The 25387-nt window shown below is 47.7% G+C and overlaps 1 protein-coding gene across 13 annotated transcripts in view; it reads left to right on the forward strand.

Annotated features, from left to right (window-relative positions):
* Window positions 1-25387, forward strand: part of arnt2 (aryl-hydrocarbon receptor nuclear translocator 2) — a 50546-nt gene that overhangs the window by 15760 nt on the left and 9399 nt on the right. For 6 of the 13 annotated variants that reach the window (XM_035525007.2, XM_081710032.1, XM_035525001.2 and 3 more), the window contains 9 exons: window positions 1274-1376; window positions 3435-3500; window positions 5728-5813; window positions 8047-8123; window positions 8618-8752; window positions 9839-9913; window positions 12679-12830; window positions 22410-22485; window positions 24715-24829. In XM_035525007.2, the coding sequence (XP_035380900.1) occupies window positions 1274-1376; window positions 3435-3500; window positions 5728-5813; window positions 8047-8123; window positions 8618-8752; window positions 9839-9913; window positions 12679-12830; window positions 22410-22485; window positions 24715-24829 (885 nt within the window). Of the gene's footprint in view, window positions 1-1273; window positions 1377-3434; window positions 3501-5727; window positions 5814-8046; window positions 8124-8617; window positions 8753-9838; window positions 9914-12678; window positions 12831-22409; window positions 22486-24714; window positions 24868-25387 lie in introns of all 13 variants that reach the window. The other 7 variants (XM_035525010.2, XM_035525022.2, XM_035525005.2 and 4 more) reach the window with 4 other exon arrangements.

The raw sequence follows: 25387 nt of genomic DNA on the forward strand, positions 1-25387 counted from the left end.
TCCTGTTTGTTCTTTCCTTTCCGTTTACAGCACACGTATTAGAAAGGCAGTCAAGATTCGGCCTGTGGTTTCCTTTTATGAGGTCACTGGAATTAGGTGAACGGCTCGCGTTGCACAATGGCGATTGTTTATTTACGCTCAATGTCATCTCGTTTAGACAAAATTAATTCGAAACTGAGTGCCGCCTGGTCTTATTTATGGTGAACCGCTTGCCCCTGCATTTCAGAAACATATCTTATCTCCACCACCCCCCCGTGCGTGCAGTTCCTTCTCCCTGCGTATCTCGGTCAGTGGGGAGAGGGGGAGATTCTAGGCCATCCTCTCTGATAAGTTCTTTTCTGTGTGTGTCATTTGAACTCGGCTGCAGAACCACAGCGAGTTCTGTCCTAAACATGCTGTGAGCTGCTGAAGTCAAGCGAAGTTCAGAGTCACGGGTGAGGAGGTCGCAGCTGTTGGACAGGCGCTCACGAGCTTTCACGTGGGGTCCCTGAAAGCTGGGCCAGCATGCGTTCATAACATTCCCCTTTTTCATCCCAGCGGCTGACGCGCCGCGCCACATTCTCACCCTTTACTCATCTTTCGCTCTTATGTCCTGCCACGCCACGAGCGATTTGCCATCGGGGAAATGTTTTTTTCCGGCAAGGCTCGATCTGAAACATCGCTAGTCATGCAAGAGAGAAGCTCCTGCATAGCGCTGCTTTATGAATAACAGCTGATTCCACCACGCTCAACTTGGAGGGCAGCTTGTCGTCTGTAATTTGCAGACAAAGCGAATAGTTCGAGTTCTTTCAGAGAACTTGGCACCGGTGCTTCAGTAATCAGAGACTGCAAGAGAATCGATTCTCCTTTGGGAGGATCGAACAGCAGTCGTGCGATCATTTTTAGAGTTTTCTCTTTTTACCACATACTCTTATTAAAGCCTTTTTAGATCATTTGTTTATGTAAATGATTCTGGGCTTAGATCATAGCTAGCTGCTGTCCTGCAGCTCTCTGTATCACTGAGAAACAAAAGGAGATGAATCACCCCATGACTGCTGTCTTGGCCAGGGTAAATGTTTGGTTACTTTGGGCCCCAGTGTCTTCTGGCTCCGTTATCCATGCAACTTGGAAAACAGATTTAATATGGGAGTTATTGCATTGTAAATCCTCCAGTAAAGGATAGCAAAATAGCATGCAAGGAACCTCAGACAATTTAGATTTTACGACAAAGAGGTTTCTACATTATGTCCTCTAATTGTTTTTCTCTTTGTGTGTGGGTGTGTGCGCATTGCAGGTCGAATCTTGGACCTGAAAACGGGGACAGTGAAGAAGGAGGGACAGCAGTCCTCTATGAGGATGTGTATGGGCTCCAGACGTTCCTTTATCTGCAGAATGAGGTACGACGCCAGCAAAGCCAAGTCACACCACCTACACCCCGAAGGTTGCTGGCGCCTGGAAGCTGTGGGCAACACCGGGGTCATAGGTTCAGTTCTCAGGGAGAATAGTATGCTCACCTCCTGATGAATGTAAAATTCACTTTGGATAAGAGTATCTGCCAAATGGTGTAGCCCCTAAAACTCTTCTCAAGCTTCTCGGCTTTTTCTCCAAACTTTAGTTATGTTAAGGCAGTACCCACCGACAACCTGGCTAGCTAGCTCTCCCGTTATACGGCGCCTACCAACTACAGAGGGTGCAGCCATCGCACACTTGCTCCCGGACGCGGAAAGCCAAGCACCATGTCTTCTCAGCCTACACGCTGCAGGGCAGCTGCACACACTCTGAGAAAAGTGCCCACTGCCCTCATGAGCAAGCACGAGCACCCGGGTGACCACCGTTGGCTGGCGTTGCTGTGATTGATGCCATCTCTCCCACCCAGAAAATGGTAATCTTCCCTTCATTGGTCTCCCAGCCCACAGATGGCAGGGAACATCATCGGGGCCCAAACCAGCAAGCCCATGATGGCATGGCAAGCACTTACCCCACTCAGGGGTCATGCTTTATCAGAACAACGAAGACCGCAGGACTTTGAATAAAGATTCTGAACATTCCTGGTAACCCAAGAGTTTCATCAATACACATGACATTTGTACAAGTTACATTTGAGTAACCCTGAAAGTAAAACTATGTGATATGAATCTTGACTTGTAGTAGCTTGGAGGACTTCTCGTTTGAAGTCTCACTTCTCATTTAAACCTTGTATGAACCTTCATGTCCTTGTGAAACATAGAACAAAAATACCCATCTGCCATTCTCAGCAATATGGCTAGGCGTCTTTCTCTCTTAGAAATCTAAATTAGGTTGTTTGTCTTCCTTCTGCTTTCATATGGTAAAAATCTGGGGTGGAATTCCTTCACCACCCACATAAACGTTAGAGAAGTGCTTCCTTGATGACTGCAAGAATCCTTTAAGAAATTACTGCCTTGCTATTTTTAGCCGCAAAGGCACGCGTTTCCTGAGCTTGTTTTGAACCTCTGCATGGGCCTGTGTTGTGACGTGTGGGGGCTGAAGTTTGGGACATTGCGTGTGTTTGGACTCCACGTGTTCATTTCTGCATGCTTCAGCACAATCACTTCCCGTCCAGCGGCATCATCCAAAAATGTGCGTGTCTAAAGTTTTAGATTTTACGGCCCTTTTCTGAAACCGAAACGGTGTGGCTGAAGGTTGGCAGCCTTTTGTGTGTGTGCGTGAGTGTGTGTGTGTGTGTGTGTGTGTGTGTGCGTATGGAAGGGAAGTGGGATCATTGAGAACATGCTCATCATTCTTCTGCGATGTTAAAGACAGAGTCCATTATGCAATCAATTATCCTTTACCTTGCTGCATTTCGACATTATGACTAAGCTTCAGGGAACAAGGGAAGATGTTTTTTCCCCTCTCCGACCTCATCCTGTGTATTGCAGAAACACACACACTTTGTATCTGCTCCAGGCCCGGGGCAAAAGAAATTCTACCTCGCCAAATCCGATGGAACTGATTTTGCCGATGGGATTTATGCCTCCATGACTTCCATTATCCCCGTCTGTGAATTTTTATGAGGTTCAAGAACACGGCTGATGCTGCTCTACGGTGATGAGCTAGACATCATCACCAGGTTACCCCGGTGACATAAATGCGGGTTTTACCACGAGACGTGCGCCGGCACCGGCTGTCCTTGCTGTCTTGCATTCCAGCGTTGCTGAGTGGGTATGACACTTTGCTGATAGCTGGAATCTCCGGAGCCCCGTTGGACGGCATAACCGCAGCTCTTAAATTCACATTTGAAATTGAGCTGAACTTTCAGACGTGTGGAAGCTAAGCAAGTTTCATAAGCCAAGTTTCTGATGTGTACTCCCTCGCAGCTGAAATGGATTTTAAGCGGAGATCAGTGGCGTCAATGCATTGCCGTTTGAACTTTGCAGAAGAACGTCTCGTATGAATGGATTAATGATTTTTGTTTCTTTGTCTTTTCTTCTCCTCAGGTGTGGCACTGCACCACTGGATCACATCTCTCTCAATCGCCTGTCCAACATGAGGAAGAGATACAGGCAGGAATAAATACACGCACACACTGTCTCTCTCTCCCTCTCTGCCTTCCCTGTGACTTTTCCCCTTTCAACCCTTTCAAGTGTGTCCCAGTAACTGTTGTAATAAAACATTCATTTTATAAATAAAACACATTCATAACGAAGATTCAGTGCAAGGGCAAATTCCATCATGAGATGGGACAGACGTTTTGGAGAATAAAATGCTTTGCCTGAAATTTATAAGCATGTGCCAGTATTAATAAACTCCCATCAGCAGGAGCGCAGCTCCATAAGAAGATGACCCAGAAGTAATAGTCTGCACACAGACTATCCCCTGGAGGGTGGGGAGTGTGGTATTAGTGGAAACTCCCCACATTATCCAGTAAACTGATGGGAGAATTGGAACAGCGGACACTGTGCCTCTGGGACTTCCACGTCCGATCGGAATCCAAACGTATGTGTACTAGCGATACAGCAATACGCACGTTTGCAGGTTCGCTAAAATTAGCCAGAAGGTTCAATTTGGTGTCAAATAAACGAATTGATTCTGCTGAGGTCTGATTAAATGTTCTGCATATTTGATAAGTCCTGAAAAAATCTATTTTTACAGCAAAGTTGCAAAGTCCAAAAGAACAACACAAACACCTAAACTGCCTCAGATGAAAAAAAAAGTATCGATAATGTATTTTTCAATATACTGTTACAAAGTTTTTGTTTATATTGAAATCATTACACCCTTAAAAGAATCAAAATTCATTTACATAGAAACATATTACCAGACAATTTTTAACATGACTAAAATGAAGTGCCGTCCCTGTATTAACATGTCTAGGTTTCTAACCTGTCCTCCACATGATCGAGTGTTGCGAATGTTTCCTTTCCAGTATGACTGGACAAGAGCATCTCGACCGTGTTTACAGGAAAAAAGCAGCAGTGACAGCAGTAACAGTGTATTTGCTAATATAAGAATAAACTCTTGAGATGTTTAGGGGTACTGTTTCTGTCCATAATTCATACAAACAGGAGTGGGTCACTAAGGAGCCTGTCGTTTCTGATGGAATATCTGAATGGCAGTAGTAATTAAGAAAGGGATAAAACCTATTGTGTCGGCGGCAGTATGATTTGACTACCACAGAAATCCGGATAAAACCATTTACTGTGCAAACCGTACCTCTTTTCAAGGCGCGGCGGTTTTGAAACATGCCCACATCGATCCACGTTAGCGCTTTATTCTGCATGTTCACAACTTTGTGTAGAAAGCGGGCAGAAATCCAAGCCTGTTTGCAGTATTTCTTTCTCCAGTACACGGGTTCTGCTTAGCCTAGAACCGTACGCTAGCTTTCTCCAGTCACATGTAACTGAGCCTCCATCTCTGGTCCACCTCTCCACTCTCAGTTTTCCCCGGAGATGTGGGCATGTTTTGACAGCGTGAGGCCTTCTCATGGTGCGTTTCCTAAACAACCCCCTCGCATTCAGGTTCTCCGAGCGCCTCCGCTGCCAGTCGCCAAGGCAGTGACCTCTGGAAGCCACCACTTGGGTTCACTGAACCAGCGCAGTTTTGGCCCACAGTAGCTTGAAGCTGTAATCAAGAAGCTTTTAGGGATGCAAAGTAGGTCATATGCCCACATTATTTCAGTTAAGATGTATATCAGTGGTCCTTCTATAGGGTGAGTCGGGGGGGGGCGGGGGCGGGGGGGGAGGGGCGCATATCGTTAAATTCTTTCCTAAACAAACCGAAGATGGCGTCTCCGCCCATGAAGATAATGTTAGCTGGCTTTGCTTTGCTATGACCGGTGGCAAGCGTCACCTCTGCAGTGTAACGGTGTTTACATGACCATACCCGGCACGCTCCTCATACCCTCCTAACCAACATCATTAAAATAACGTTCTAACTCTCTTCAAGTGTGAACCCAAGGATCGGTGGAGTGCCTTCTTCATTCACACGAATATCACGCGTTGGCTTGACACAGAGTCGCGTCCCCCACCGCGCCAGTCCAGGTCTGTAGGATGAAACAGGGAAGATAGATTGAGAAGATGCTTGTTGTGAAGCAAAGAGTTTTTATCCGAAAGATAAAATGCTTTCGGGGGGAGAGGTGTGAAAATGCATCTCTTTCTCTTCGGAGGCTGTTGGAAGCTGCACATGCTTGATTTCCAAATGGATTTTTTTGGAGAGGGTAATCTTGTGAACTATATAGTGTCTTACGTTTTGTAAAATGGCTTTGTGCTGTGTGCTGTGTGTTGTGTTTAGGAATGGTCTGGGCCCATCTAAAGAAGGGGAGGCACAGTATTCAGTGGTACACTGCACTGGTTATATCAAGGCCTGGCCCCCGGCAGGTATTTACAATACACACACACGCACACACTCCCCGATTATGTTTTTGATCAAAACTACAGATAGCCCTTCTACCTACCTATTATGTATGTGAGTGCAGGTGTGCGAACGTGTGTTCACATCCTGTGCTCCACCATGCCTGGTCAAGGGAGATACATATCCAAAGACATCTAGATAGGACTTCAGGAGTTCGGCGGTGAATTTCGGCTGCTGGGCCGGGTTGGGTTAAGCACTATAGCACATTGGGACGAGGAGGGTGGGTGTGTCTAAATCTGTGGTAATTCGTCAGAACGAAGCTCGTTGTTTTGTGTTTGTGAGCTAGACATCTTCAAGATGTCTGCCAGACAGGTCCCTTAGCGTCTCGGTGACTTTAAATCTGTAATTATTCACACTAACACCTTGTTGGTATAGTCAAATCTGAAAATAGTTAACACCCCCCTCAACCCGTCATTACATGTGCTGGAGGGAAATGTTCAGGACGTGTCTTTCTCTACAAGGCCCTTCTTTCAAATCTGTTTTTTTGCTTTAACGTGTCAGAAATCTGCTTTTTATCAGGGCTGCTTGGAAGCACAAATCCGATCCTTTCCAATCAGAGTCAGTTTCGTATTGGTATCTGATTCGTGGCTGCGCAACTTGAACGACAATGGTCAGATCAGAATTCTTGTGGCCCTTGCCTGTACGCATACGCTTAGCGCTGTATTTGCCAAAGCGATGTATATGCAGGAGGGCAGCAGTAGCAGTAACAGTAGCTCCGAACACAACTAAAGCAGGCCATCTGGCTTCCTGCCTTCTCAACCTGCTCATGGAGGCTACAGCTGACGAACTGCTATCCTCCAGAGCAAAATGGAATGCATACACGAGCCACGCACCGATTTTAATACGGTGAGTCATCTCACAAATATGACGATTAGTGGCAGTGGCGATGAAGGTGACTTTAAAAACGTACATGGGAAAACCTAACGGTGTGCGCATGTGTCTTACGTCGGGCGTTCCGCAATCAGTCGGCTGTATCCGGACTCGGCGAGCTGCGTTTAAACGGGCGAGTCATCGCCGGGAACCAGACAGTCGGCCCACTCCAGATGGTGCTGCATCTCATTGCTATTGAGACTCTGCTAACCGTCGGAAGCCAGCCAGAGGCAAAATCACTTTTGATGAACCCTTTACGACTGTTATTGATCCGAGCGGTTCCGGCCCGCGTGTGCACTGTCACTCAAAGAGGCGGACTGCCAATTGCTGATAGACCAGCGCACAGACGTTTGTTTATGAACCCAACCTGTTTATAATTTGTGTGTGTGTGCGCGCGCACACGATCCGTCTGTTCAATATGCCAAATGTGCTGCAAGTAATGTCTGGCCAACTACAGTACAGAGCATTTGTTTGGATCTCACGGATTTTGACTGCTCAAAGCCAGACACTTTGTTAGTGCCATTTTTATTCTCGCTGCAGTCATTTAGAGGGGACACATTTCCCTCTTCAGTCCATCCCCAACATGTTTGGCCCAGAATCTTTTGCTGTGTTCCTGCCTCAATATGCCCTTATGTCCTTTTTCAGTAGCTGCAAACGACTCTGAGCCTTTGTCAAACAACTTCACTAACTCATCTTTTAAACTCGTTGCGGGTGTTGCGGTCAGTTTGGACGGCTCTCTGTACGTGTTTCATCAACCCCTCCGCGCAGATGTGCCCTTGTTCATCACCCAGCTTCTGTCGGCATATCTGAAATACGTTTTCAGTTCCAAATTGTGTCCCCAGGTCCATGCATATTGACAGGGTCCCGGGTTGGGACAGGCATCAAGGCTGTCATTCATTCATTCACTGCGTTAAGGTACTGAAACACAGCCTAACCTTTTTTCTTTTTTCCCCCCTCCGGAATTTTCCGTCGCCCATGTTTTTCTTGAAGTGAAGTCTGTTCTGTATCCTAAAATTCCTGGATAATTAAGAAAAGGTAGTCAAGATAGGAAGCAGATGGTTTTCAGCAAAACAATAAAACTGGTGCTTTCAATTTGAAGGTCTGAAGCAGGGATACAAATGGAAAGGAACCAGTTGTTTTGTGTTAAGTATTTCTGTATTGGGTTTATTGCAAGTATCAGCAGCCATCAACCATACAAGTGGAATTTGCATATAGTGATATTTGTCTAACTGATTGTATGCGTGTGTCGGTGTGAATGTGTGCGAGAGGCACAAACTAGGCATGCGTTCTCCGTGAATTTCATTGATCCAAGCTTGCGCCTTTGTGCAGGTATGACGATCCCTGAGGAGGACACGGAGGCAGGGCAGACCAGCAAATACTGCCTGGTAGCGATTGGGCGACTGCAAGTATGTACAGACTGTGTGTGTGTGTGTGTGTGTGTGTGTGTGTGTGTGTGTGTTGTGCAAGTCAGAAAAACTGTTGTGCAGTATAACAGAAAAAACACAAAGAAAAACAGTACAGTAGTGTGCGATGTACCAGTTCTACTGTTAAGGCCTCCTGACCCACATATGCATGTGTGAACTTTGCTCCTGTGATAGACGAATGGATGAAGATGGACCTTTCACCTCTTTATAGCACGTTGGGTTATGTCTTCTATAGCATGTTGGGTTATGTCTTCTATAGCACGTTGTTATTCACCTTCAGATGGAAACAAGACTGTGCTGTTGCAAATAACATATAATCTGTGCTAAATAGCAAACAGCTATGAGAACAGAAACATTTATGAATATGACTGAAGGGGTTTTGAAGTTCCTTACCTTATAAGAGGTTTTTTTAGGTTTTTGTTTTTGGGTTTTTTTGTTGTTTTTTTAATGAAAACACATTTATGTCTTACTCCCAGGTGACAAGTTCTCCAGTTTCCATGGATATGAACGGGCTCTCTGTGCCAACAGAATTTCTGTCCCGCCACAACTCAGACGGCATCATTACATTTGTGGACCCCCGCTGCATCAACGTGATTGGCTACCAGCCTCAGGTGGGGTGATCTCATTGGTCATTATAATAACACTGTGAACAAAGCACTTTCTAAATCCTTAACTAAAGTCAATTTAGAGGTCCTGGCACTTACCAACTCTGATAACATCTGGGTCCTTTGTCCACTCTGAGCAGAAATACCCACTATCAAGAGTATGTTCTAATTTAGGAAGCTGTGTGTGGAATGGTTTGGACTTCCTCTCCGAATCTGGTTAATCACTTAATGCAGTACATGTTGGCACAAATGCTTTATATTGCTTTTCTCTGTCAACCATTTGTAATGAAATGCACTCCAGATAAAAACCAGAACAAATGTCATCTTAATCCTGTGGGGCAATGTGAGCTTCTAAGGACGGCTAGATTCACCACGTTCCTGCCAGATCCTGGACCTGGCCAGAGCCAAAGTCTACGTTTACTTACAGATGACTTTAATTTTCCGCTTATCCAAATGTTTAACATCTAGGGTATTAGCACGGAGCCTCCAGGGTCACAGCTCCTGGCCGATCCACACTACTTGGTTTGACACTTCCATATGACTAAAACCCGTATGGCCACACTTCTTTAAACATAGTCTTAGGTTAGATCCGATGCCTAATTCACTTTTTCTAATGCCTTTCTATAAAGGGAATATTTACCTTTTTAAATTTTTTATGAATTATGATTTTATGATGAGACAATTGTATGTTCTTGCAAACCTCAATAAACAAAGTTAAGTAAGAATATCTAATGCCTAATCCTATTACTATAAAATCTAATTGTATTTGTTTTGGTAAAGATGTTATCACGACATGTTTTCGTCTTTGTAAGACAGGAAATCTTAACGTTAAGGTTAAGAGTAAACATAACTCACATGGTATCCTTAGCAAATAATCATTTGAGTCATTCTGTTTAAAAAGCTGGCGTATGAAGTATGAAATGTAACTATTCATTTATTTATTTGGTCTTTCTCTTTTGAAATGTTATACATATCTTCCTTTTTTATCCTCCTGTTAATATCCAGAGCACACTTTGGGCTTTCACTTTCTTGTTACCTCTTCTCCCTTCCAGGACCTTATTAAGACTGGTGACATTGTCCGCTTTCTTCCAGGACCTGCTTGGTAAGGACATTCTGGAGTTCTGCCATCCCGAAGACCAGAGTCACCTGAGGGAGAGCTTCCAGCAGGTACCGCACAGCCTTGCCCCTTCCAGACCTCCCTACAAACTGGTGTCACTGGCTTTGAGGGCCCAAGAGGTCATTCGCGCTCACTTACCTTTGGCACGGTCATTTACGCACGTTAATTCTACGTGTGCATAATGTCTTAATACTGTGTGTTTTGCACGCACTGCCTGCACATACAGTGTCTGTTTCAGCAGGGTGTGTTGGGGGAGCTCGGGCAGTAGTGCGACTGGCGTTGTTACGTTTCTCTCCAACATCCACCGTGATGTGGCTGCGCCTCAAAAAGCCAGGGCCACCTACCTCACGCGTGCCACCGTCCCCCGGCTCCCCTCTGGAACACCACAGCTGTCCGCAGACGTCGCCTGTCCAGGGCGACTGGAGCTCATTAACGGCCTGGGGTGGGATGATGGCAGGAGCGCGTGCGGTGGAACACTGATCGATCCACACTGATCGATCGACGCAGCAGCGACGTGGGTGCTGGCTGGGAGCATGGGGGGGGGGGGTTGTGTCCGGAACAGCGTGTCATCGTGACACCCCCGTCCTTTATTCCTGTTTCTTTACATCTCTCTCCTTAGCGTTCTTTCTTTCTTTCTTTCTCTCTTCCTCCATCTCTCTTTTCCCCCTCCATCTCTCTCTCTCTCTCCTCCCATCTCTCTCTTCTTCCTCTCTCTCTTTCTCCTTCCATCTCTCTTCCTCCTCTCTCTCTCTTTCTCCCTCCATCTCTCTTCTTCCTCTCTCTTCCTCCTCTTTCTCTCTTTCTCCCTCCATCTCTCTTCTTCCTTTCTCTCCCTGTATCTCTCTCTTCCTCCTCTCTCTCCTTCTCCCTCTATCTCTCTTCCTCCTCTCTATCCCTCCATCTCTCTCTTCCTCCTCTCTCTCTTTCTCCCTTCATCTCTCTTCCTCCTCTCTTTCTCCTCTCTCTCTTTCTCCCTCCATCTCTCTTCCTCCTCTCTCCCTCTATCTCTCTCTTCCTCTGCTCTCTCTCTTTCTCCCTCCATCTCTCTTCCTCCTCTCTCTTTCTCCTCTCTTTCTCCCTCCATCTCTCTTCCTCCTCTCTCCCTCTATCTCTCTCTTCCTCTGCTCTCTCTTTTTCTCTCTCCCTCCCTCTCTCCCTTTAGGTGCTAATTAACCCTTCGCGGTTTGTCACACACTCAGCTTCATCTTCTGTTTTCTTCTGCTGTCACTCTTCCTCAGCTCTTCTCTGTTGTCTTCATTCAGTCTGTGGCTGTTCTTCTTGCGGTTCTCCCACACGTAGGGACTTTGGGGAACACACTATTGTTCTCCTCTCATTGTCTCGGACTGCGATGGACTGATCTCGCTCCATCCAGCATGACTGATGTTTGAGTTTCATGTTTGTTCTTGTCTTCTGCCACAGCCAAACCCACAGGCCATGACGAGATGACCACATTTCGCTGGGAGGGCAGGGGGTGGTACTGGGAGGTTGTTTTGGGTTCTTTGGCCTGTAGTTAATGGGTACCAGCCCCCTTTCAGACACGTCTGGCCATCTAGATGCCCTCAGTGAGGCCTTCTTCCCACAGAGGTTACCAGGGTGAACTTGCCGCATGTGACGTAGAGAATTGTGGGACTTGTTTCTCTACTGATCCCTCCGCAACCCTGCTGATAAAGACCTTTAAGGCTGACATTCAGGAATGCCGTGCGATAACCATACGAAACCTGAGACTACGCATGCGCGTGTGAACACGCACTCCTCTCCGCTGGGTACATGCACCTGCTCCAAGATTATGGCACCAACTCAAACTTCATGTCTTCATCACATGCCAATGACAGGGGGAGGTGACATGCTTTTCTTGGCATTGAGAGTCAAATCAAGGCCCGACGTTAAAGACCTTCCACATACTGTGAAGGTGTGAAATGACTGAGGAGTTGAAGATGAGCGTGAGTGCTCCTGAGCTGTCCTCTCACGGACCAGACAAACACTCCTTTCCCTGCACACAAGAAGAGAAGAGCACATCGCACAGATAAAGATCAAGGACCTAAAACTCAATTCAACATGTCAGGGTGCTCAGGAATTTTCTGGAGCTCTTCCGGTTCAGTTCCAGTTTGAATTCCAGCTGTGTTAGTCTATTAGTTCAGCAGGAACGACAGAGGGCCATGGCGTTCCCGAGCACCAGAAGAGAGACCCGAGAAAAGGACTTTTGGCTCATTCCGAGTCCCACTCCGTGTCCACTCTCTCCGTGGACAGGGGGCTCAGAGATCATCCTTCTCTTCCAGCTCTTGTTTACACACAAGTGGTCCAACTTGTGGCGAGCCGTCCAGTTTGAAGGAGCCGTTCCATAAGACAGAAGCTTTGTTTTGCCAGAGAGACGCTTTTTCCCCCTCTGTTCCTTCACTCTGCTGTGGATGGAAAATTCCCACTCCCATCCTCTTTTATAAAAACATTTTTATGGCAAAATTGGGAGCCATAACCCTCTGAAATTCGAGGTCTTGCTATAACAGAATGTGGATGTTAAGCGGTGCTGTAACATTGAATGTAGGGTCACTGTAATGTGCATGTGGTAGGCTGCTTATCGTGACCTTTTCTAGGGTCCCTGAAGAGGGTTACAGATATCAAGAACCAGAAAATGGATAGACATTACATAAGTGTGTGTATGTGTGTGTCCATGTTTGATTAAGCCCTGTTGTAATGATGAGCATTACATGCCCTATTTTGTTTCTTTATGCTTTTTGTCAAACGTTTTGTAGTCTTTGTTTTCGCATCCATGTTTGCACCAGCCCTCTGCAGTGTTGTGTGTTGTCCGGCTGCTGTCCAGGTGGTGAAGCTGAAGGGCCAGGTGCTGTCTGTCATGTACCGCTTCCGGATGAAGAACCGCGAGTGGATGCTGATCAGAACCAGCAGCTTCACCTTCCAGAACCCGTACTCCGACGAGATTGAGTACATCATCTGCACCAACACCAACGTCAAGTGCGTCTTGCTTTCTTATTGTCGTACAGTTTGCTTTTTGCAGTGTGTGTCTTGTCTCTCAGGTCCACTTACTCACTCTCTCTCCTCTCTTTCACTCCCCCCTCTCTCTCTTACCTGCACTCCTTCCTTTCATTTTCATTTGCACTCTCTCTGATGTGCATTCTTTTACTCTCTCATGCACTCTTTTACTGTCAAGTGCACAGCCTTCTCTGTACGTTCTGCACACTCTTTCTCTCTAATGTGCTCTATGTGCATGCTCTCATGTGCACTCTCTCTCCCTCACTCACATGCACTCTCCCTCACTCTCATATGCACTCTCTCCCTCACTCTCTCACGTGCACTCTCCCTCACTCTCATGTGCACTCTCCCTCACTCTCACATGCACACTCTCTCCCTCACTCTCTCATATGCACTCTCCCTCACTCTCATATGCACTCTCTCCCTCACTCTCCCACGTGCACGCTCCCTCACTCACTCACGTGCACTCTCCCTCACTCTCACATGCACTCTCTCCCCCTCACTCTCTCACATGCACTCTCTCTGCTTCACTCTCTCATGTGCACTCTCTCCCTCACTCTCTCATCTGCACTCTCCCTCACTCTCTCCCGTGCACTCTCTAACCCTCTCCCTCTCACGTGCCCTCTCTCTCTTTTCTCCCTTTTCAGCCCCTCCAAACAGCCCTGTCCCCCTGTTGATAGTTTGAACATACCACAGCGCGTTGTTTTGAAAGCAGATCTTTACTGCGCCTCCCGAACTCGATAACGCGGCTGTTTCATACCACAAGTCCGTCCAAACATCCTCATCCTCCGGCGGATATTTCTGGAAGCCTTTTTCCGTAGTTAACTCGGCTCCGCCGCGCTCCAGAAACGGTCCGGTCAGCCCTGTTCACAGGACGCAGCCCCCGCAGTAATAATATTTACCTGAGCTGGGACGTAGAGGCCCGGAGAGCAGCTCCTGTTTGTTTTGGTCCCTCTGGCACCCCTCTGGGTGGGGACGTGCCTCTTCTCTCTCAGCTGTGTCCACTCCGACTCTGACCTGCCAACCACACTTTCCCTTGCTCCGCTGCCCGGAGTACTTAAAAAAAAACAAAACAAACACATAGTTGAACTTAATGGGCCATAAAGGAAAAATGATGTCACTATATGTGTGCCTGTTGTTGTTGTTGTTGTTGTTGTTTTGGATTAAGTTTTGTTTTTGGTAGTGCAGGGGGTGCATGACTCCTATCAGGGATAAGACTCTAGATTAGACTCTTCAGAGTCTTTGGCAGGGGAAGTGCGGCGTGACAGAACGTGACCTGGAGCTCCCCCACACCACCCCCCACCCCGCATTACGTCCACCCACACTTATTCAGCTCCTATTTGCTCTGACAGCTTGTGAGCTGTGCTGGTCGGGCCAAAGAAAGCCCTGCAGTTCACGAACACGAAGGGATTTCCGCATCCCAGTGGCCGGCTGTGAGCGAAGACCGTGTGTGTGTGTGTGTGTGTGTGTGTGTTTTTGTGTGTGTGTGTGTGTGTGTGTGTGCGCACACGTGCCTGCGTGCGTGCGTGCATGTGTGTTGGTTGTAAAGATGTGAGTGTGGGAGTCTGGGATCGGGAATGTAGAATTCCCATCTAGGACTTTTTGTCAGTTTTTCTCTGAACTTAATAACTAAACCCAAGCCTTCCTTGTTCTATAAACAATTTTTTTAACAAACCTAGTGACATTTTGCTGATGGATTAGACAGTTTCCATGTTCCAAGTCCTCTCCAGTACTTTAACACTGCTTGTGCTGCGCTGAGTCATTCAAGTCTACACGTCAGTCCTGAAACGGCTGACTATGACCATATGACCACCTGCCGATGGGAGGAAATTACCAGCCATTTTGACCTTAATCGCCTTCGCCTGCGCTCTGTTTACTCTGTGATGAGGGGGAAATGAGTTTGGCAGGGCACAGTGAGGGGGTTGTGATTGGCCGGGTGGGGCTGGGGGGAAGGGCATGCACCAGGGCAAAGTTCATCCTCTGTGTGCTTTACACCTCCGCCGAGCGAGAGGGGGCCGAGGCGGGTTAGCCCGGCTGGGACAGCGGCCATCGTGCCGGCGGCAACCAGCCCAGGAGGAGCGCGTCCAGGACTTGGTCCGATCGAGCTGCAGGCGCACGTAGAGACAGACGGATGAATTCATGAAGGACTGGACCAACGGATGGCCGGCAATGGTAGCGCCGACCACGAGCCACCATTAATCATGCTGGCGTGCAGCCGGCCCAAGCGCATAGAAGACAAGCGGTCTGCTCCCAAGCGTCGAGCCTGGCAGAGAGACAGGCACCTGGCACAGAGACGGGCACCTGGCAGAGAGGCAGGGCACCGATGGTGTGGCGACAAACGTCCAGACAGCAGGCCGTCCCGATGGCAGAGAATCAGATCGGCTGTATGGAATTCAGAGAGTGAACGTGAACGTGATTGTGTCGTTTTCAAAGGTTATCGGCTCAGTTCTGTTTTATTGCGAAGCCCATCCCTTTACATTACAGGAGCATCCGTCCTGCACTGCACACACAGAAGGATTTCTCATTTGGGTGCGGGGGTCCGGCGCACTTTCCTTTGATCAGCTCCACAAAAAGCGATTGAAGTCAGAATGGATCGTCTGCAGGTAGCAGCACCAATAAGGCTATAAACGGCTTTAGGTTTTGCTGAGGAGTGCAGGAGAGATGAAAGGAAGTGCTGGAGTGTGTGTGGAGGCAGGCAGGTGGGGGCGTGTGTGGAGGCAGGCGAGGGTAAGACTGAGCTCTTGTAATGACTGTCACCCTGCTGTTGCTGCAGCCTCTTACTGTGACCTGCTTACTGCCTCACACACTCCCATAGAGACACCAGACACCAGTTCTGCGTTCTCACTCTCTCTCTCGCTCTCTCTCTCGCTCTATAGCTGCACATGCCCAACAGTAAGTGCACAAATGCCGAGATTAATTCCATTCTTCTCGGCCTCGCCCCCTCCGTCTATTTCCACGACAACCATATAGTCTCCAGCGTGTCGGAATATAGCCGGAATATAGCTTATATAATCTTGCTGTGGTGCCGTGCCCACCATCGCGCCAAGTCCCTTGTTTTCCAAGCAGCCATCCGTTCTGACAGTGCCCTCGCGGCAGACGCCCGTGCGCTAACAGCGCATTATGAACTCCCGAGTTCCCATGCTGAGATGAAAACACTGGCACAATCGCACGGCCATTTCTCAGACCCAGAGATCACAGCGAGTTCCTTCTGAGGAGAGGCGGGGGTAAAGGTTGGGTTCCTGTGGAAACTTGGACGTGTGGATGTTTTTGCTCTTTCTCTCTCTCTCTCTCTCTCTCTCTCTCTCTCTCTCTCTCTCTCTCTCCCTCTCTCCCTCTCCCCTCCTTTATTTCTCCTCCTGAGGTTCAGATGAGGTTCAAATGTTCGGCGTCCTGAGATCTGTCCATCCTATTCCAGTGTTAGTCCAGGTGCCTCCGCAGGTCCTAGCTCTTCGGCCTCGTTCTCCTCTTCTGGTGTATGTGCACGTGTGCACGCACTTGTGTGCATTATAAGGGTTTTATGTTTTGGTCCATGTGTGTCTTCAGAGATAATTTAGAGCCACTGCTTGACGTGAGGTTTTGGGATCACTGCTCTTTTGCGATGTTTTTCATATTTTGCTTTTTTTATCTAGGCCCTTTCATTACACTTTTGGTTCAGTCTGAAGTGTCATAAACACACACACACTCACCCAGTGTTTGTGTATGTTTTGTGTATGTTTGTCTGCTTCTAGTTTGAAGTGGAATTTTTCAGTTTGAGCACAAACAGCTGCAGGCTTACACCAGGAAACTGTTGTTTTTCTTTAGACAGATGAACAAATGGCTTAAGTCCAAATACTATGCAAAACCTAAAAGAAGAAAAACATTTTAATTATTTTTCACTTAGACTTTCTTGAAGCAAGTTTTCCAGAATGTTTCAAGGCTCTGGAGTTTAGGCAGGGTGAGGACAGTCCTGTTTGTTTGAGATGAATGGGATCACACCTCGCTTTTCTTCCCAAACATAAGGTTATCCCATCATGACACGGTTTTGTTCGGCACTCTCCTGCTAGATGAGAAACACCACACTCGTTCCTGTACAAACAAGACCCCTCAGGCGATATCTCTCAGCAGAAATCAAAAGAAAAAGCCATGAACACAGGGAGCGTTTGCCTTTTTTCAATTACAAGAACAAGACCGAAACATGGTGCACAGAGGTTTTGTTTTTCATGTAACCAATTGATTAGAAGCATCTTTCTTTTCTTTTTTTTACGTGAACGTGTCACTGTTTGTACGACTCCTGGATCATCTCTGACAGCAACTTGCCTGCCTGTCGTCGTAACGCCCAGCCAGGCCCCTCCCTCTGCTGACGTTGGCTGCCTCAGCCTCGGGAAACCCGGGCCAAGCGGCTATGGCGCATCCTTACGAAACGGCCGAGACTGCAGGGAAACCGTGCCGGACAGATGGTGCCAACGGGAGCCAAACGGCAAGTCGGCCACGCGGTGCGGCGGGGCCTGCCGAGTCCAAATGTGTCCAGATGTGTCCACACGTGCCACTAATTCTGAATCATCAAAATTGTTTTCGGACAAGCATAAATAAAAGAGGCTACACGACAAGTGTCTATGTCAGTTCAGTGTGGAAAATGTGAGACAGCCCTGTCGAAATCCTGCCCTGTCGGAATCCGTTTAGCTGGTGTCTGTCTAAATGCTGACCCTGTATTGTTTGCAGTTACATAGTTAATGTTCAGTATTAATGCAGACAGATGGGGCAAGCAATCTTAATGGGCGGTTGGCCGACATCGTTTTATGATGTACGTTAGACAGGGAACAAGTGAGTGCATGCTAATTATGATATTCATTAAGGATCACAAAATCCTTCCAAGTTTTTAAGCGCAGTAACAGTTCAAGTCAGGCATTGTGGCCAACAGCCCTGCTGCTTGCCAGAGATTTTTCTTTCCCATGTGTTTTTGTCCTGGCTGTCTTCAACCTGCGATGCCGTTGATGGTCACTACGAGGAAAGTGTCTGGGTCTAGAGGTCCAGTGGCTCCCAGGGGCCACCATGGAATTACTTTCAAGCAGCTGGGAGCTCCTAGAGTTAAAGGTCCGTAAGCTGTGGGTGGCTCGAATGATAACGTTCCCGTTCCACTTGTGCTGCTGCTGATGGAAGGAAACATACAGCCTTCCTTGTTACGCAGCGTAAGGTCGTACCGCACCCGTGTCCCTGTAGGGCTGGGAGTACGCTACATCAGGAGGGCGATTTCTGGCCACAAGTGTACGTGCTCTGGACGATTGCTTTGCTCATCATCGCACACAACAAGACTCCTGTATGTTTTCAGTCATTGAAATTAAACATGTTTTAAAATATGCGGCAACCTCTGATCCTTCTAGCTCAGCGGGGCTTAAGACCCACAGCACCGGATCATCTGTGCCCATGGTGGGTTTTTGCTTCTGATATAAATTGATTGGAAGGGTTAATGGTGGGTACAGTTGAACTAAAATCCCTGTGATATGTCCTGACACGAGGCTGAAACACACTGCACACCTGCTTCCTGCATCATGGATATGGGATATAGAATCACACACTCACCAGCTCATGTTTTACGTAATGGCAAAAGTGTTTGTTTGGGCGGGGTTATGTGAATGAGTGTAAATCAGCCGTAAAACCAGCTAATTCTGTGTATTCACAGAGGTGATTTACAGTTATTAGTGTACATTTGCATTCTTTAGTTTTGTATTCCAACTACACAAAAAGCAGAATAGTGTTTAGTATAAAGAGATGTGATGGGGGAGGGGTCTTCTGACCTGTGGCTGTTTGTGTGATGTGGTATTTAACGGTAGTGTGTGATGGTGGTGTTTAATGGTAATGTTGGGTGGTGGTGTCTAATGATGGTGTTAATGGTAGTGTTGGGTGGTGGTGTCTAATAATGGTATTTAATGGTAGTATTTGGTGGTGGTGTCTATTGATGGTGTTTAATTGTGGTGTCTGATAATGGTGTTTAATGCTCGTATTGGGTGGTGGTGTCTAATGTGTTTAGTGGTAGTGTTGGGTGGTGGTGTCTAATGATGAGGTTAATGGTAGTGTTGGGTGGTGGTGTCTAATGATGGTGTTAATGGTAGTGTTGGGTGGTGGTGTCTAATGAAGGGGTAAATGGTAGTGTGTGGTGGTGGTGTTTAATGGTAGTGTTGGGTGGTGGTGTCTAATGGTGTTAATGGTAGTATTGGGTGATGGTGTCTAATGATGGTGTTTAATGGTAGTGTTGGGTGGTGGTGTCTAATGATGGTGTTTAATGGTAGTGTTGGGTGGGGGTGTCTAATGATGTGTTTAGTGGTAATGTTGGGTGGTGGTGTCTAATGATGTGTTTAGTGGTAGTGTTGGGTGGTGGTGTCTAATGATGAGGTTAATGGTAGTGTTGGATGGTGGTGTCTAATGATGAGGTTAATGGTAGTGTTGGGAGGTGGTGTCTAATGATGGTGTTAATGGCAGTGTTGGGTGGTGGTGTCTAATGATGGTGTTAATGATAGTGTTGGGTGGTGGTGTTTAATGATGAGGTTAAGTTCTAAGTTCAAGTTCAAAGTTTATATGCCACGTACATAGTCATACATGGTATAACTAGCAGTGAAATGCTGAGGAGAGATACTGGATGTGGTTTGATGAATAAATAAATATGTAATGATGGATGAAGAGGGAATGTATAATATGTATATATATAATGTACAATTTCCTGTTTTTACAATTTATAGTTTTTACAGTATTTTATGATGTTATTGTAGACATCATACACAGATTAGTCCCCACAGTTCATCAGTTGCCCTGATTCAGGGCCCAAATGGCCTTGCAGGAAGAAGCTCCTCTTCAGTCTCTCTGTGTTGGTCTTCAGGGAGCGAAAGCGCCTTCCTGACCTCAACAGAGAGAAGAATCTATTGTTGGGATGGGTGGGGTCGTTCACAATCCTCCTGGCCTTGGTCTGGCACCGCCTGTAATATATGGTCTGCAGGTCAGGAAGTTCCATATGAGTGATGTGCTCTGCTGAACGCACCACCCTCTGGAGTGCTTGTCTGATCTGCTTGGTGCTGTTCACAAACCAGACTGTGATGTTCCCCGTGAGGATGCTGCCGATAGTGCAGGTGTAGAAGTTCCGCAGCACCTTGGAGGGCAGTCTGAAGTCTCTTAGGCGTCTGAGGTGGTAAAGACGTTGACAGGCCTTCTTTGCCAGGGAATTGGTGTGGCGGGACCAGGACAGGTCCTGTGAGATGTGGACTCCAAGGTACCTGAAACTGTCTACTCTCTCCACCGTGGTTCCGTTGATCCTCACAGGTTGGTAGTGGCACACCTGCTTCTTGCTGCAGTCTACAATCAGCTCCTTTGTCTTGCTGATGTTTAGGAGGAGATTATTTTCCTGGCACCAGTTCTCCAGGCGTTTAGTCTCCTCCAGGTAGGCCCTCTCGCCGTAAGCGAGATCAGGCCCATGACGACGGTATCGTCAGCAAACTTGACAATGATAGTAGAGCTGGAAGTGGCCACGCAGTTTTAGGTGTACAGTGAGTAGAGCAGGGGGCTTAGGACACAAGCCTGGGGAGCTCCAGTGCTGAGGGTGAGGGTGGATGAGACCCAGTTGCCTACCTGTACTGATTGTGGTCTATCTGTTAGAAAGTTGGAGATCCAGTCACAAAGGGATGTATGCAGTCCTAGATCCTACCAACTTGGTAGTGAGTCTGGAAAAGATAATAGTGTTAAATGCTGAGGCTTTGAGGACTCTGCCGTAGATGCCGTCTGGTCCAGCCACCTTCCTGGTATTCACTCTTTTGAACATTCTCCTCACGTCACTCCCTGATGATGAGAGTGCGCTGGCCTATGGTGGGCTATGCGCATGCACTGTTGGCTGCAGCAATAGCACCATTTGCGTTGTTAGTGCTAGCGCAGTTAGCGCTGCTAGATACAGCCTCAAAACAAGCGAAGAATGTGTTTACCAGAGACTCATCCATGCTCATCAGTCCGGGGGGCGGGCTCTTGTAATCCGTGATCGTCCGTAGTCCCTGCCACAGGGCTCTAGAGCCACTCTGCTGAAACTGTGACTCTAGTTTCCTACCGTAGCACCGCTTCACGTCTGACCGCCCTGTGCACTCCTTATGCCGCAGACTTGTACTCGTCCATGTTCCCACTGATGATCCCCGCGTTTTAGCCAGCAGCACAAGAGTTCAGAGCCTAGCAGATGGTTTTGTCCACCCATGGTTTCTGGTGGCTCTTGGTATCGTATCATCCACCAGTTTCCCAATAAACCCTACTACTGCCTTCGTATACTTGCTGACATCATCAGTGCTGTGCAAGAACATGTCCCAGTCTGCTTCATCCAGAGCGTCATCCAGAGCATCCTGCAGAGCGGCCACTGATTGGTCTGTCCAGCGCGCGACCTCCCTCTGAACCGATGTTTCCCATTTCAGTCTTTGTTTATATTTTGGTATGAGGAAGATGGCGGCATGGCCCGACTTACCAAACGGTGGATAAGCTAGTGCCTTGTAGCTGTCCTTGTATGCGGTGTAGCAGTGGCCTAGTGTCCTGTTTCCCCTGGTGGGGAAGGTTACGTGCTGGAAAAGGTTGGGCTCTGAACGCTTGACGTTAGCGCTGTTAAAATCCCCAACCAGGATAAGTGCAGTGTCCGTGTTGGCCTGAGGTGGAAGGTACATGGTGTTGACGATGACCAAGGTGAACTCTTGCGGAAGATAGAAAGGACGAAACTTGAGGGTGAGCAGCTCCAGGTTGGGTGAGCAGGAGCAGGCAAGAGTAACAACATTGGCATCATTGCACCATCTGTTATTTACCGTCACACACTCTCCACCGCCTCTCGACTTCCCCGAATTCACCGTCCTGTCCATGCGGTGAACCGAGAAGAACTCAGCTAGATGGATAGCTTGGCTCGGTACCGCTGGGTACAGCCACGACTCGGTGAAGCAGAGGTTGCAGTCCCGAATGTCCCTCTGGAACTTTATCTTGGCCCAGAGGTCGTCGAGCTTGTTATCCAGAGACTGGACACTGGCTAGCAGCATGCTAGGTAAGGGAGCTCGGTGTGCCCGAGCCCTCAGCCTGTTCCTGACCCCGGCTCGCTTCCCTCGAGGCCTTGTCCTTGCGTCACGACCTTTGTTCTCCCTCAGGATCTGTCGGCCAGCTCGGGTCCGGGGTTAGAGACGGCTTGAGGTGGGTGTCATGTAGAGAAATAAGAGCATCTGCTGTATGAGATGTGCGTGGTGGTGCAGAGAGAAGGGTTTTAGAGGGAGAAGAGATGGCGAAAATAGCGCTAAGAGCGAAAAAAGTGCAAAGTATGGACAGAGCAGTCGTGAGGGCAGCTGACCTCACTGGCGCCATCTTGAGTCTAGTGGTAATGGTAGTGTTGGGTGGTGGTGTGTAATGATGGGGTTAATGTTAGTGTTGGGTGGTGGTGTCTAATGATGGGGTTAAGGGTGGCCAGTCAGAACTGTGCTTGACACATGCACCACCCTTGTACGCCACAGCCTTCATGTGACCTTATTATGCTAATATTGGAAAGTTGCTGGATTTGTCATTTATTCATTTTGTGTGTGTGTGTGTGTGTGTGTGTAGGCAACTCCAGCAACAGCAGCAGGCTGAACTGGAGGTTCATCAGAGGGACGGGCTGACGGCATATGATCTGTCACAGGTACATACAAACACGCGCACGCGCACAGATATATACACTTTATACCATAGCACAGCCTCAGTGGGCCCACTACGCAGACAAGCCTCCAGAAAGGAGTTTTCATTTTACGCTTAAAAACGGTTGTACACAATTTCTGGTCATTTTAATTTCTATTTAGACAGCTGCTAATGTGCACTTTCTCAAGATTCCACCGCTAAGCTTTGGTCAAACAGGCTGTTTCCATGGAATCATGCAGCACATTTTCAACAGCCAATCAGGATACGGCCCATACGTTCAGCACATCCAACCAGAAACCTGCAGTGTCAGCCTGTGAAGCGCTAAATGCCCATTTCGAGATTAGTCAACGTAATGTGAAGGTCAGAATGAAATGGCTTATTATTTTAATAGACTGGATCTGTGAAAGGGTCCAGAAAGCCCCAGGAAAGGCAGGAGCAGGTGTGCTACAGAGTTAGGCATCAGATTACCACGCAGCCTGATCACAATACCCAATTCAGCGCTAACCACTATAGTAGGTGCGGAAAATATTTTCATTTAAATAATTTCAGGAATTTAAAAAATTCATCTTTCTTTATTAAAACTATTTGATCAGCTTGTTATTGCATGAAATGCATTTAAGGTTAACAACAAAATAAACCTATTAATGATCATATATTCTCATTGTAATTTTACAAAGTAGCAACAGTTCGTACTGCGTGATTAGTGTAATTTACTGCAACTCTACTGGGTTATGTTTACAGTTCTGTGTATTTGCTTAGAGTAGGATTTATGCAGTTTCTGGAGTCTTGATCAGGGCTTTCTCTCTTCCACTCATGTATTGAAAAGGCAAGCTCTGCCCCTGTGCGCGCACACACACACACAAACACACACATGCATGCATGCATGCATGCACATAGACTGCATACACTTTCATACATATTTCAGTTTTACAAATCCCATCTTGGTTTAGGGTGGGGAAGGCTATATTCCCTCCCCCCTCCTCGCATTGTGGCACAGCTGATATTTCAAGCGAGCACGCCACATCCTGACAAACGGCTGGGGCCGATAATAGCTTGATCTCATTTGAATACCACCCATGTCACGGAGAGCCATCTCGGTTTCTAGCAGGCAGCCTTCCCAGAAAAGCCACCCGCTGGCACGGGTCCGCCTCTCACCATGTTCAGAGCATTCTGCTGAAGTTGGTTTACACACACACACACACACACACAAACACACACCCACACCACGGAGGACCCAGTCTAATTTGAAACACACCCTGGGGCTGCGTTTTCAGCTAGCCACCCTTGGCTCCACTCGCCAGCGTCAAGGCATAGCTGTGTGGTGAAGTCAGGGCGTAGCTAGGTGGTGGTCGGGCGGAGCTGTGGGTGGTGGGAATGTGGCATCCTGCAGAGGAGCAGCCCCAGGCACTCCTGCACTTCTTTGCATTAATGGACTTTTTTTTCCTCCCAAGTCATAAGAGGCAATGCCGCTCCGCTGCACACAGCTAACACACGGCCAGGGCAGCGCAGGTAGCACTCAGCGCGTTTCCACACCTGAACCCAGTCTGGATTATTAGAGCCTTAAAACGATGATAACCAGCAAGAACAGGTGACCGACACTGTGATGGTGGGCGAGGTTTATGTAAGTCCACTCTCACTGTCCTTCCGTCAGTCCAGGGTCAAAGATCCCAGAGACAGATACATATATCCAGAATACCTAATGACACGACATGGTGAAACTACAGGGAAGCAAAAGCAGGAGATTCATGTATAGAAATACATTATCCAACCAGGAAGAAAGAGGGGTTTGTGTGTGTGTGTGTTTGTGTGTGTAAAGACAAAACAAGAAAGAGAGAGCGAAGGTGAGATGAAACGGAACTGTAACAATACCACGTGGTGTGAGAGCCATGGGAGCCACAAGGACAGAGAGGGGAGCCCCTGACGATGTCCCAGTCCTAGAAAACATGATCATTTTGCATGTTAAAAGAGGTGAACCCAGTTGCCGGGGATGGACGTTTGAATCCCAGCTGTTCAGACGCCATGTTCCAGGCGCCGTGATTGATTGTGGGAATACTGACAATGTTCTTCCACTGAATGGCTGGGTGGAAAAATTGGAAATGATTACAAAGGGTTATCACTAATGACAGCATAGTTAATGGATGGGGGGGCATGTCCCATTCACAAAAACAGAAGAGGTGGTGTATTCTTTGTGCATTGAAGTCTTCATGGTGTCCGTGCTCTTCTGTCTGGCCAGCAGGTGCCCGTAGCCGGTGTACACGAGGCGAGCAAGAACATTGACAAAACGGAGACGCTCTTCTCCCAGGAGAGGGACCCGCGCTTCAGCGACATGTATACGGGCATCTCCGGCCGTACGTGGGCCCTGCACCGCAGATGTCCACACATGACAGCAAGGGCCCTTGTTTTTACACCACAAAATCATTATAGAGGCATTCTGGGAGATTTTGTCCCCTAAAGTGTTGAAATCACAGTGGAGATATTCAATCTCTCTCGCTCTCTCTCTCTCTCTCTCTCTCTCTCTCTCTCTCTCTCTCACTCCCTCTCACTCCCTCTCACTCCCTCTCCCCACTGAGCTACAAGCCGTCAGCCCCCATATATCGCGACAGGTCTGCGGTGGTTTGGAGGCACCCAACTGCTTCCTACTGAAATTTATCACTGACCCTGTGGCTAATTTATCACTGACGGAGTGCCATCTAGATCAGGAAGGGAAGGTCACTCGTCAGTTAAAATCGCAGTAGGAAAACAACTCCGTCTTAAACAATACAGCTGTATGTCTGCCACCTCGACAACGTACAGCGTCCACGGAGTACACCACACTTTCCCCGGAAGCTTGGGAGGACAGCAGGAGCGTAAATCTCTCCGACACTCCGCTGGAACCTTTAAACCAGAGTCTGTGTGTGAAATGGCAT

This window comes from Electrophorus electricus, chromosome 3, assembly GCF_041902795.1.
Source record: "Electrophorus electricus isolate QZ-2024a chromosome 3, ASM4190279v1, whole genome shotgun sequence".
In the NCBI taxonomy this organism is placed as follows: Eukaryota; Metazoa; Chordata; class Actinopteri; order Gymnotiformes; family Gymnotidae; genus Electrophorus; species Electrophorus electricus.